Genomic DNA, 12267 nt, shown 5'->3' with positions numbered 1-12267 from the left:
GCAGCGTGCCCAGGTGGCCAAGAGAGCCAATGGCATCCTGGCCTGCATCAGGAACAGTGGTGGCCAGTAGGACAAGCACTGGTCAGGCCACACCTTGAGTCCTGTGTCCAGTTCTGGGCCCCTCAATTCAAGAGAGATGTTGAGGTGCTGGAACATGTCCAGAGAAGGGCAACAAAGCTGGTGAGGGGCCTGGAGCACAAATCCTATGAGGAGAGGATGAGGGAGCTGGGCCTGTTTAGCCTGGAGAAGAGGAGGCTCAGGAGTGATCTTATTACTGTCTACAACTACCTGAAGGGGCATTGTAGCCAGGTGGGGGGTGGCCTCTTCTCCCAGGCAACCAGCAATAGAACAAGGGGACACAGTATCAAGTTGTGTCAGGGTAGGTATAGGCTGGATATTAGGAAGAAGTTCTTCCCAGAGAGAGTGATTTCCCATTGGAATGGGCTGCCCAGGGAGGTGGTGGAGGCACTGTCCCTCGGGGTCTTCAAGAAAAGACTGGATGAGGCACTTAGTGCCATGGTCTAGTTGATTGGATAGGGCTGGGTGCTAGGTTGGACTGGATGATCTTGGAGGTCTCTTCAACCTGATTGATTCTATGATTCTATCAAGCCAGACCTGCCTCATAACCTCTCCCATCTCCGAGGTCATGCTGACAGACCTATAGTTCCCTGGATCCTCTTCCCAGCCTTTCTTGTTGATGGGCATCACATTTGCTAACCTTCAGTTAAGTGGGATCTGCAATTGCAGAAAATTCACAGAAAGTGGCCTGATGAGCACTTCCTCCAGCTCCGTCAGAATCATCGGTCTGTGGTGTCCATTGGCAGCCAGCCAATGTGCATCTACATGGTGTAGGTACCTAGGACTTGAGTTCCAGACAAAGATCTTTGTTCAGCCAGGCTGATCTTCCCTGCTAGCTTGTCTTACAGTACATGGGAGTGGCTTGCTCCTACACTCTGAAGAGTTCTTTCTTGAAAAGTGTGCAGCCTTCTTGGACTGCTTTGCCCCCCTGGACTGTCTTCTAAGGGACTTTGTCAATCAGACTTCTAAACAGGTCAAAGTCTGCACTCTGGAAGTCCAAAGTAGCAGTCCAAATTGGTGCTGAATCTTCTCTTTACATCCCCAAGATTTGAAAAATCTATCATTTTATGATCACTATGCCCATGATAGGCCCCAGCCTTCACATCGTCAGAAGTCCTTCTCTGTTCACAAACAAGTCCAGTGAGGTGACTTCACTAGTTGGCTTTCTTCCCACCTGTGTCAGGAGGTTGTTTTCTACACACTCCAGGAATCTCCCAGACTATTTCCACCGTATTGTATTTTCACATTCTCTCTCTCTGAAAGAATTTGTGTCAGTGGAATAACATGGCATGATAGTAGTAATACAATTGATACATGTCTTAAATAAACAGTTCTGCAGTCTGTTAAATACTGTGGAGAGGGACCTGGGAGTGCTGGTGCATAACAAGTTATCCATGGGACAGCAGTGTGCCCTTGTGGCCAAGAAGGCCAATGTTTGATTATGGAGTGTATTAAGAAGAGTATATCCAGCAGATCAAGGAAGGTTCTCCTCCAACTCTACTCTGCCCTGGTGAGACCTCATCTTGAGTACTGTACTCAGTTTTGGGCTCCCCAGTTTAAGAGGAACAGGGATCTGCTGGAGAGGGTCTGGCAGAAGACTACAAGGATGATTAAGGGACTGGAGGACATGCCTTATGAGGAGATGCTGAGGGATCTAGGGCTATTTTAGTCTGGAAAAGAGAAGACTGAGAGGGGATTTAATAAATGTCTGTAAATAACTGCGGGCTGGGTGTCAGAACGACGGGGACAGGCTTTTAAAAATACATTTTATGGGTATCTTCTGGAGCATAGCTGCTGTGTTTTATTTCAGTCTGAATGACATCTGCTGGACATCTAGCAGTATGTAGAAGGCTGCTTTATATTTGATTTTCTTACTCATGGGTGTTGTGGAAAGGGCAATCACCTGCTGGAAAGCTGAGAATAGCACAACAGCCATCCAATTGCTTTTTTTGTTTGTTTGTTTCTTCAAAGAATTGCTACCACAAATTTTCAAGTGTTATTTGTGACATATGGGACAATATGAGGAGACACCCTTGGGCTACTCTCAAGGGATTTTCTAGGCACCAATTTCTTTGTTTAATTGGGAATAGAAGGAAAGAAAACTGAGAAAGGGAAAAAGAGACTTGTGTGTTCATATATGTGATACAGTAAAGGAAAAGGAGAAGCTTCCTCTCCTCCTGCTGGCCTAATTGCACAGTTGGGATGAAGTAAAGGATAGCGTGAAACCCCATACCTACAGATATAGAAATTATAGCAGGAATAATAGAAGGTACAATATTTTTAGCAGGGAAAAGGAAAAGAAATAGACAGGCGTTTCTGTTACAGGTAATTGTCATGGAGGGGGTTTCTCTATTCCTCCTCTGTTAGGGGGAGGTGAGAAAATTAATTTGAGGTGGTTTTGATTTTTTATAAAATTATTTATTAAAATTAATATTTACAAATTTATACCACCCCCAACCACTATGAATTCAAGGCTCATATTGGAAGTTTATGAAAATAGCTTTGGGATATATATACAGGGGTTGATTATTAAATGGGAATATCAAATTATTAACTATTATTGACAGAGAGAAAGATTCTTAGGCTTAATGCCTCTTAACCACTCTAGTGTTTGCCCAGTAGACGCTGAAACTGTGTGTGCTCTTCAGATAGAGGTAACTTACATTACAAAGGTTTAAAGCTTACTTAGGTGTGATGCTCTTGGGTATTAATCATTAATCACCCTCTCGGGAATCTGTCTCAGCATGTGCCCAGTACTTGGGGTCTTGGTGAGCTGGAGTCTGTCCTGGCTTGCAAGGGGTGATAAAGGTTTTCCCAGTCTCTAGGGTAACAATATTTCTCTAACCTTCTCTCCTGGGGTGAAGTAGTCTCTGCCTCGGTGCTGCGGCTTCTGGATGCTGTATGTGTCCAGGGATGATCAGCTGGCAGGAATTTCCCGATGCAGGAGAAGGATTTGGTCCGTGTAGCTTCTGACACAGTCTCACAGCTAGCAGGCTGCGTTTGCAGGTTTGCAGACAGTCTGAGGGTCTGCTGGGCTCTGGGTCTTTCCAGACTTCCAGAGCAGCTGGCAAGCAGGGTCTATGCTGTGCTGCAGGGAGACTTAACTCCGTAGATAAATCAAGATAGCTCTAGGCTTACGTAGGGGGTTCTCGGCTCCCCATATATGTATGGTGCAGGCATGAATGTGCTCTGCTTCTCAGAGGATTCGCAGGTAGCTTGAATGCACCTTGAGATGAATACATGAGGTCTGAGCCTCTGTAATGCTTGCAAGTGAGTAAGGCCTGATCCTGTGTCTAGGCCATGCAAGCAGGTCAGGGCAGCAGGGTGCTGCTGCGGATCAGAGCTGAGTCTGAATGCTCTAAGCTTCTGAACAGTTTGAACCTCTGGACGGTCTGACCATGTGGTGCTGCTGTGCACCCCTCTTTATAGGCTCTGATCTGAGATTCGTGGCTTGTTGGACATCTAGAATGACCAATCAGGTTGTCAGTAAGCCAAACCTTGCCCCAATAAGCAATAGAAACATGCCTGGACCTCCCAATAGGGGATTACCTGGGCGGACCCCAGGGGCACACGGGCTGGGCGTGTGTGTGTTACACAATTTGTTTGCTGCCTCGTGGGTCCTGGCAGAAGAACATGTCTGGGCATGTAGAGGCATAGAAAAGCCTCAGTTTTGGGGCTGCTGCCCCTCCACCACAGTAATGGCAGTGGCACAGTTTCTACAGGTGAAATGCAGTTATAAGTTACACTTTTAAAAGCTCTCAGAATAAGCAAGCAACTTTTTGCGAATAACTGTCCAGGGTTAGGAACAAATGTTTGTAATAAATATTAAGGTTCTGCATAATACATTTATTTTAATAAACAATTTGAAAGACAGAAGTTAATAAGATGAAACAGGTGACTGTTATAGCAGTTGTCATATATCCAAGAAATCATTGTGTGTGAGGCTGTTCTCTTCCTCGCACCTGTTTATTTTTAAACTGTGCTCTTTATCTAGGAAAGATTGGCTCATGTACTTGAAAGCATCACTGTGGTACATGAGCAAAATCTTCAATAAGTAAGTTCATATAGAGTCAATGAACAGAAATGTGGAAGCTTCTGAATAGCTGGTAAAACTGGAAATGTTTTAAAAATAAGATAGAGTATAGATAAACTTAGTAACATAATAAATTACTGTTTAATGTTTGGCAAGCATATGCATGTAGATAATATTAATAATGAAAATGTGTTATCTAATGTTTTTATTTCCTGTTGCTCTACTTCTCAGCAAGACTGTGAGCAAAGTAGACATTGCCATTGTTTTCTTTCCACAGCCTGTAATCTCATTCTTCTCACCAAACATTCTAGCCTGCTTCAAACTGGCACACTTATATATGACACACATTAGCTGTGTATGTATATAAATGTGATATGGGAAGAATCTGTAAGACTGCCAGTCATGTCTATCATATGTATATTCTACACTTAAATATATTCTGAGTGACAGCAGAGAACATGCTGTGGCAGAATGAAACTATTGAGATTCATGGAAGCTTGTAAGAAGGGCTGAAATTAATCTTTGGCAAGTATACCTCAAAAACCAGCATTGAAAAAAAATAACTCCAAACTTTCTCTATGGATGTCTTTTTTTTCGAGTATAAGTATGCCAACTACTATAGGAATCTAAATGACTTATTCAAAACTCTGTATATCACAATCAAATTCGAGCTGAGAAACATTTAAATCTTACAACAAATCCTAAATCAATCCAACTTATAAAATATTTTGTCTTTCACGCACCAACACAGAATTAATATTATGCACTTTTTTTCTTATAATAGTAGAACTTCAATGGCAGAAGAGAGTTTTTAGGTTAAAAGTAAATGAAACTAAGCAAATCTTAAGACTCTAGAAAACAGTATTAACAGGAAGAACATTGGCATATGTTAATCCAAGCAATGAAATCTCCAAAATTCACTGACCAATGAAAATTAGTGTTGTTTCTGCTCTTCTGACTAGTTTTGTGTTAAAATAATCTAAGGTTCTTCAAGTATATTGCAAAGAAATTTACTGTAGTACATGGTAATTCAGTTAATACTGAGTATAGCACTAAACATTTTTTCCTTGTTTTTGTTACTTTGGATTAAAAAATTATGCAGAAGACCTACACATCTACTCTTTAAAAGTAGATAGGTAGCCACAGAGAGAGTGATTTGGCATTGGAATGGGCTGCCCAGGGAGGTGGTGGAGTCACCGTCCCTGGAGGTGGTCAAGAGTAGACTGGATGAGGCACTTAGTGGTCTAGTTGACTGGATAGGGCTGGGTGCTAGGTTGGACTGGATGATCTTGGAGGTCTCTTCCAACCTGGTTGGTTCTATGATTCTGTGATTACAAGTATATTTTAAAAGCATTTATATGATATATGATGATACTATACTGAGAATTATTTTCCCTTACATTTCACTTTTTTAAGGATGCTTAGTGCTAAACCTACTAAATGTAATGCCTTGGTTTATAAACTCTAGGAGGATATCTCTAAAGCAAAGAACTGTAATTTAGGAATTTCAAAGCAGTGTTTAAACTGAAATATTTCCAGCTAATTAAAAAAAGGTAACATCCATGAATTATAGTAATAGGCAATAATGTTGCAGTTTAAGTCGTTTAAAATTTCAGCTAGATAAATCATGAGGTTTTTATATTTGGCATGTTTATGTGGTTATTTAGGGAGTAAAATGTACATTAATGTTATAAATGCTGCATTCATGTGACAGCAATGTGGTAATGTTTCACCAACTCAGGCCCTCTTCTCCAATAAAATTTTAAATAATGACATTAAGCAATACCTAGACAGAATACTTTATTTTGTAGCTTTCATTTTCTAGTATTTTATATGAAAAGAAAGGTGTTTGCATTGAGACAGCTGTTTGCACAGAGTGTATATTGACATGATTTCATTACGCACGTCTAATACAGTAAGTGACATTTTCTCCTTTAAATTATAGATTTGTATGTCTTATTTTAAAAAGCTCTCTGAAAATAGGCATTGCTTGTACTCTGAAGTTGTTGTCACTGTAAGACAGAAGCAGCAACATGAAGAGTAGATATTTCAACAGTTGTTGATAATCTCAGATACCAGATTGAAGTTTCTAGCAACCTCATATGTCATATAGATAATATGTTGACAAGATACAGCTGTTGAGCTCTAAGGGAGTGAACAGGGTTCAATGCTATTCAAAGACAGAAATACCAGATTAACATTTCATGCTATTTCATTCTTACTGTTTATAGTATCCATTGCTTTGGATCTGTCATATGAAACCTATTAAAGTAGTAAGTATCAATGCAAAAAATAAAGTGGAAAATAACAATTAAATGTAGACAGTCAAAAGAGAAGACTTATGTCTGTTAGGAATAATTCCCATTCATCAAGAATAATACAGTTATTTTCTAATTAAAATAAACTTTTTTTTTGTTCCTCAAATTCTTGACTATCAATAAATGTTATTGTCTGTAGTTATTTAAAACATGTTCTTCACTTTATTCAAAAGTATCCAGATCTTGGATCATAACTTGATTTTTCTATACTATGACCCTGCTGATTTTAGCAACTGTTTAAAATACTTTTTTGTCTCAGACCTAGGGTAGAAGGAAAGCACAGTAAAACAAATCTGACCATATAAGGCTGAAATTGTGCATTTGGTGTTGGATTCAAGTTGCTATTTATTCAGACTTAATCGGAAACAAAATGATGCAATACAGTTACAGCAACATTTCAGACTAAGCTAAAATAATTATGCAAGTCTTCACCCAAATCAGTTGCAGGAAAGCAAAGCAATTTATGTTTTAGTATCCTACTTTTAACTTCAGTCAGTTTTATAACACCATCTTTAAATTACACTGCACTTCTTTTTTGTGAAGAGTGCAGGTGAATGTTAATGTAGTTTTAAGATTGTTTTCTCAGCTGCCAAGATTTCTCCAGGAGAAGATAATTATATATCCTTGGTTTGACTAGTTGTTAAATATATCACTAATATCTTGTTTATGAAAAGGGAAATCATTATCCCAAGCTGAGCAAACTGAAGCCTTAGGATAAAAACTGCAAGCATACTGGTCCATATATTACCAGGCACGTGTTTGCCAATGTCTCTCAAAAGTCTGGTTTGGATTCTTACAACAGTAGAAAAATTAAGTTAAAAAGAAGTCAGACCCTGCATATTGGAGAAAAAGAGTATTGGTATTTCTGCTGTTGTTAAGAATATCTTGCTCTCTCCTTCAGTTAACTCAGAGCCACATTTTCTAGAATAATCCTTACACAAGAGGATTATAAGTAGCAGGTCTGCAGTGTAAGGACTCAAGGTATGTAACCACATCACATGCGATGAAAGTACGTACATATGGTTTTGCTAATGCTCTCAATGAGACTTTCTGCCATACAGCAGGCTGAGACAGCTGGAGTGAAGAACTGAAGCTAGTTATGCAAGGGAAAAGCCCAACAAGAGACAAGTTGCCCTTTGTAAGGAGATTTAGGCCTTGCCTTTGCCAGTTGTTTTGGGTGCCAGAAGACCTCAATAACATTTTTCATACTGCCAGTACCGTTAAATGTCATTTAAATTCCAAATATGCTTCTCTAACTCTCAGTCAGGTAAGCTCTTCCATGGTTATGTGGCTCTAGTAACTTACTTGTAAGAAAACTGATAAAACTGCAATGCTGTATATTCATCAAATATTTTTGAAAGTTAGAAGGTTATAAATTGCTTGCTGTCAGATAAGAGTGTAATCCCTAGGCAGCGTATTTCCAGTTTTAAATGGAACTGTATTTTACTTGAGCAAGACTGGAGAAAAGGTTTCCTTGCTTTATTTTTGCAGCCACCAGATGTCACTCTCTAGATGAGTAATGACCCTTTTCTTGCTTTCCAGCTTTTTTTCCCCTTTGATTTAATCAAGTATGATTTCCTAAAAGATGAGCCAATTAGAAATAAGCATGGTTGGTGTGAGAAAGTTAAGAAAGGTAAGAGTGCATTTTAATGCAAATACTCCTTAGAAATGTTTAAGGAGCCTTGCTGTTGTGCTACTAGACTATGCCAACATCAATTATTAGTCTTTACTCTGACAAAAGCAATATGGTTTTTGATCAAAGACTAAACATGACTAAACATACCAGAGGAACTTGGGAGATTCTAGGATATATATACAAAGGAGCAATGTTCAAAAATGCTGATGTGCTGTTATGTCTGACTATGTAGAAGAGACAGCAGCATTTTTTTTAAGAGGTTAACACAGTGAAATGGCTGCCTAAGAAATCTACAAGAAAGACTGGTGGATTAAAGCAAATGCTTTTTTGTGAGACATTAGGAGTTCCTGACAAAATTAGTTGATTAGAATTATCAGTGTTTTGTTGGTTGTTATTTTAAAGGAAGTTGCTTGATTATAGCTGCCTTCAAATTACTCAGTAAATGCCTGGTATCTCTTGATTATAGCTATTTGCAAAGTGTGTAAAAAAGTGAAGCATGTCTGGTTTACTATAGGAAGATAGCTTGCCTAAGTAATGCCTAGAAGCTGAAGTGCCAGAAACTCTTTTCTAAAGGTCAGGCAAACAGCTTCAACAGGCAGCTGAAGCAGAGTTTCCAAAGGAGTTTTCTAACAGGTCTTAATCAAAGATGGGCACTTTAAGGAAAATATGTGTCTCTTCCAACCTGGTTGATTCTACGATTCTATGGTCCCCAAAATGTGAAATTGTATAGGAAGTCACATGTAGGTATGTTCAGACCCACCTATGAAGTAAACACATGGTCTAAATGGAAACTATTTTTTCCAGTTATACTAGTCAGTCTAGTACAGAGTATTTTCTGTGTCTATATCCTCTTAACTCGTGCTCTGTATCCTCAGAGCATCATGGCTGCAGTCACACTGCTAGGCACCTATATGCTTTCACCTTAAAAAGTATCATTTTATTGCAAAAAGACAGCTGGTTTTATGAGGAGAGAGTCATAAATTAAGAATTGTGCTTACCCTTGGACACATTTTTATTTTTATATATTTTCATATATTTTCATATTTATAATTCCTGTCTCTGATAATAAATAACGTGACTCTTAAGCTTTATTGTTCAGAATGTGCTGGTACTCTAGATGTGTAACAGAGGAATCCTTTATCTACCTCTCCCTGTTTGGAGTGGGGTGGGAGGAATATATTAAAACTTTTGTATTTTACTCCAAAAAGAAAATAATAAGGCTATAACACATTAGTAACATCTAAGAATTCTTCTTAGAATGTCTGAAAGGAATTGAAGCAGAGATTTAATGCCTGGACCGAACACCTGCTTTTTATTAACATCAGATTTTTGGTAGGAACCTGGCAAAATCAAGACTCATCACTTGAAATTCAGTAAGCTGTAGGGAGCTGGACATAATACTCTCTTGAATTGTGCACTTTGAGAGGATACTAAACATAATAGTGAAATTACAATTGGCTGATTAAATTTCTTGTGACAAGACTGGTGAGTCATCAGGAAGAAACACAAAAGGCTGGAAATTGAAGTGAACAATACTGTAGTGTGTCTTTCTGGTCACTATGCATGTAGAGGTGACCAAAGGAATTGTAAAGCAGTAGAAGCAGATAAGTTTTTATTATTCGGCCTTACGTAATGATCTTGTAAAATTCTATGCACCAAATTGATGTCCATGTAAAGTACCAAAGAAGTGCAGTGAAACTTTAGGTTTACATTCTTTCAACTTCTCTCTATAGGTGAGGCTGGTCTTCTCATTTCCAAAGTCAATTCAAAGAACCCCTTCTTTGGTTATGCTGGCAATAAGAGACACACAGAAAAGAAACTACTCCATGAAGTATTTAAGAAGGGAGATGTTTATTATAATACTGGAGATCTAATGGTTCAAGACCATGAGAATTTTCTTTATTTTTGGGACAGAATTGGAGATACCTTCAGGTATAATAATTATTTATTTTCATATCTTGTTCATTAAAAACCATGGATATACAGGACATTGTAATACTGTTCTATTTGTTTTTACCCAGAAGTGTTTGCTTTATTATTATTGTGATGTAGTTAATAATGATTTTAAAGTGGATGACAGGAGATTAATTTTGAAAAAGTGTTCCTCTGGAGCTGGATATCTCATTTCCAGAGCATTTTGTAGGAATTACCACTTTTTCTACAGCCCTTCCCATGAGCATGGGAGCTAAGTGATGATTTTGCTAGGAGCAAGGAAATTGTATACTGGTGTGGAGAAAAATGTACCAAATGATAAGGATTGCTCACAGGTGATAGATTTAGATAAATACTTTACACTTTATGGTGACATCTAATGTGCAGTACCATTCGAAATGCAAGCATTGGCTTCTGGGATCAGATCAATGCACCAGTGTGACAAGTGAGAACAAATTTCAGGTGGTGTTAGTCTGAAGTGAATGGAGGTCCTACTGAAGGTAATGATTTTTAAAGAGATGTCCATGTATTTTTTTCACATGTTTTAGATGGAAAGGGGAGAATGTTGCAACTACAGAGGTTTCGGATGTCATTGTAATGTTAGACTTCATACAAGAAGCAAATGTGTATGGTGTACCTGTGCCAGGTAAAAGAAGCTTTAGCTCTATGTTTTTCTCAGTTGTTAATTCTAGTAACTCTTAGATTTAACATTTTAAATCTGTGAATCACTTCTGATTGAATCATCTCTTCAATACCTAAATAAGATGGAGATCTGTATAAAGAAAATACCACCCAATTGTGAATGAGCCAGTAATTTTTTTTCTATGTGTAAAATCCACAGATCTGTGTGTCAAAAAAAAAGTCAACTAGAACTACAGTAACTAAAGAAAAGTGTATGAAGATATTATTCTGTGTGTTTTCACTTCTCACTTAGCCACATAAACCACCTGTAAACAGATATATTACAAAACTAAAGACACGATTGTGATGGTTTAGGTGTTACTCGCCCTCCTCCCATGTTGGAAAATCACCCACACTAGACTCAGTCGATCTGGAAATTGAATGAAGCTTTATATTTACAGCTTAACACAGTATACAAGCAGATATTTACAGAAATATACAAGTTTAAAAAGTAATACAGAAACACAACACTCCTCCCAGAAACCAGTGTCCCCAGGAGGGGTCTTTTTGATGGATGAAGTTAATTGCTTTTATGTTTACATCTTTTGTTCTTTTCCATAGATCCACAATACTCTCTATTTCCAGTCAAACCAGTAAGAACCCTTTAATCTCGCCCTCTGTTAACATTCAGACCTGCAGGTCTGAGAGTAGACACTGGCAAAAGAGAAAAGGTAGAGCTAAAGAGAAGTCATAATTGGCTGACACAGGAATGAGGCTCAGCACTCTTGTCTTTCAGAAAGTGTTTTTCACTCTTGTTTTTTGATGACTATCATAATGACTTAGGTATTGACTAATCTTGAGCATGGGACTCCATTTACTCTTATGTGCCAAACTCTTTTACAGCACTATTGCTTAATTGATCACTTGAGTAATCTCCAAATACATGTAATGCCATATAAAATATGAATGCAACATTCCAGCTTTACTGAAAATCAGAAGATGACTGTCAGTTTATTAATACATAACAGTTCTTTTCTTGTAAGTTTCATCACTAAATTGTCAACTTTATTCATGCTTCAAAAATCTCAATCTCACTTTCTTTCCTCCAGATCATGAAGGAAAAGCAGGAATGGTCTCAGTTATTTTAAAGCAGAATATGTCATTAGACTTGGAACAAACGTACAAACAAGTAGTGACCTATCTACCAAGCTATGCTTGTCCACTGTTTTTAAGGGTCCAGGTAAGCATTACTGCACAGCACAAAGAAACATCTACATCATTTGAACAGAGGACTAGATGAATAACGTAAAGTGCTTATTCCTTTATTACATCACTAGTTTTAAAACTGGTGCACATTGCTGTCTTAGTTATAGGAGTCCTGGGAAAGGAATAAATCTATGCAATTTGTAGATTATGTTAAAACAGAGGAGTTGTACAAATGAGTAAGAATAGAGATCATACAAAGGGATTTAGGGAGATTAGAAACATCAGAAAACAAATATTCAGATTAACAAAATGTGAACAACTGCACCTAGAGTATATAATCTAAAATCCCTTTTATTCACTGGAGACAACTGAAGAGAGAATTAAAGTTAATGCAGGAGAGTGATTGTGCACAGTAATCAAAATGTTATTTTTGTGCAATGTAG

At 38.1% G+C, this 12267-nt stretch overlaps 1 protein-coding gene across 2 annotated transcripts in view; it reads left to right on the top strand.

Moving 5' to 3' along the window:
- Positions 1 to 12267, top strand: part of SLC27A6 (solute carrier family 27 member 6) — a 37688-nt gene that overhangs the window by 23136 nt on the left and 2285 nt on the right. Inside the window, exons 6-10 of one of the 2 annotated variants that reach the window (XM_064140016.1) lie at positions 7972 to 8062; positions 9799 to 9997; positions 10546 to 10643; positions 11240 to 11271; positions 11728 to 11846. In XM_064140016.1, the coding sequence (XP_063996086.1) occupies positions 7972 to 8062; positions 9799 to 9997; positions 10546 to 10643; positions 11240 to 11271; positions 11728 to 11766 (459 nt within the window). In that variant the 3' untranslated portion in view covers positions 11767 to 11846. Of the gene's footprint in view, positions 1 to 7971; positions 8063 to 9798; positions 9998 to 10545; positions 10644 to 11239; positions 11272 to 11727; positions 11859 to 12267 lie in introns of those variants that run through there. The other variant, XM_064140015.1, reaches the window with a different exon arrangement.

Source organism: Pogoniulus pusillus, chromosome Z, assembly GCF_015220805.1.
Source record: "Pogoniulus pusillus isolate bPogPus1 chromosome Z, bPogPus1.pri, whole genome shotgun sequence".
Lineage (NCBI taxonomy): Eukaryota > Metazoa > Chordata > Aves > Piciformes > Lybiidae > Pogoniulus > Pogoniulus pusillus.
The sequence above is the reverse complement of the archived record's forward strand: the minus strand, read 5'-3'. Positions and strand labels throughout refer to the sequence as shown.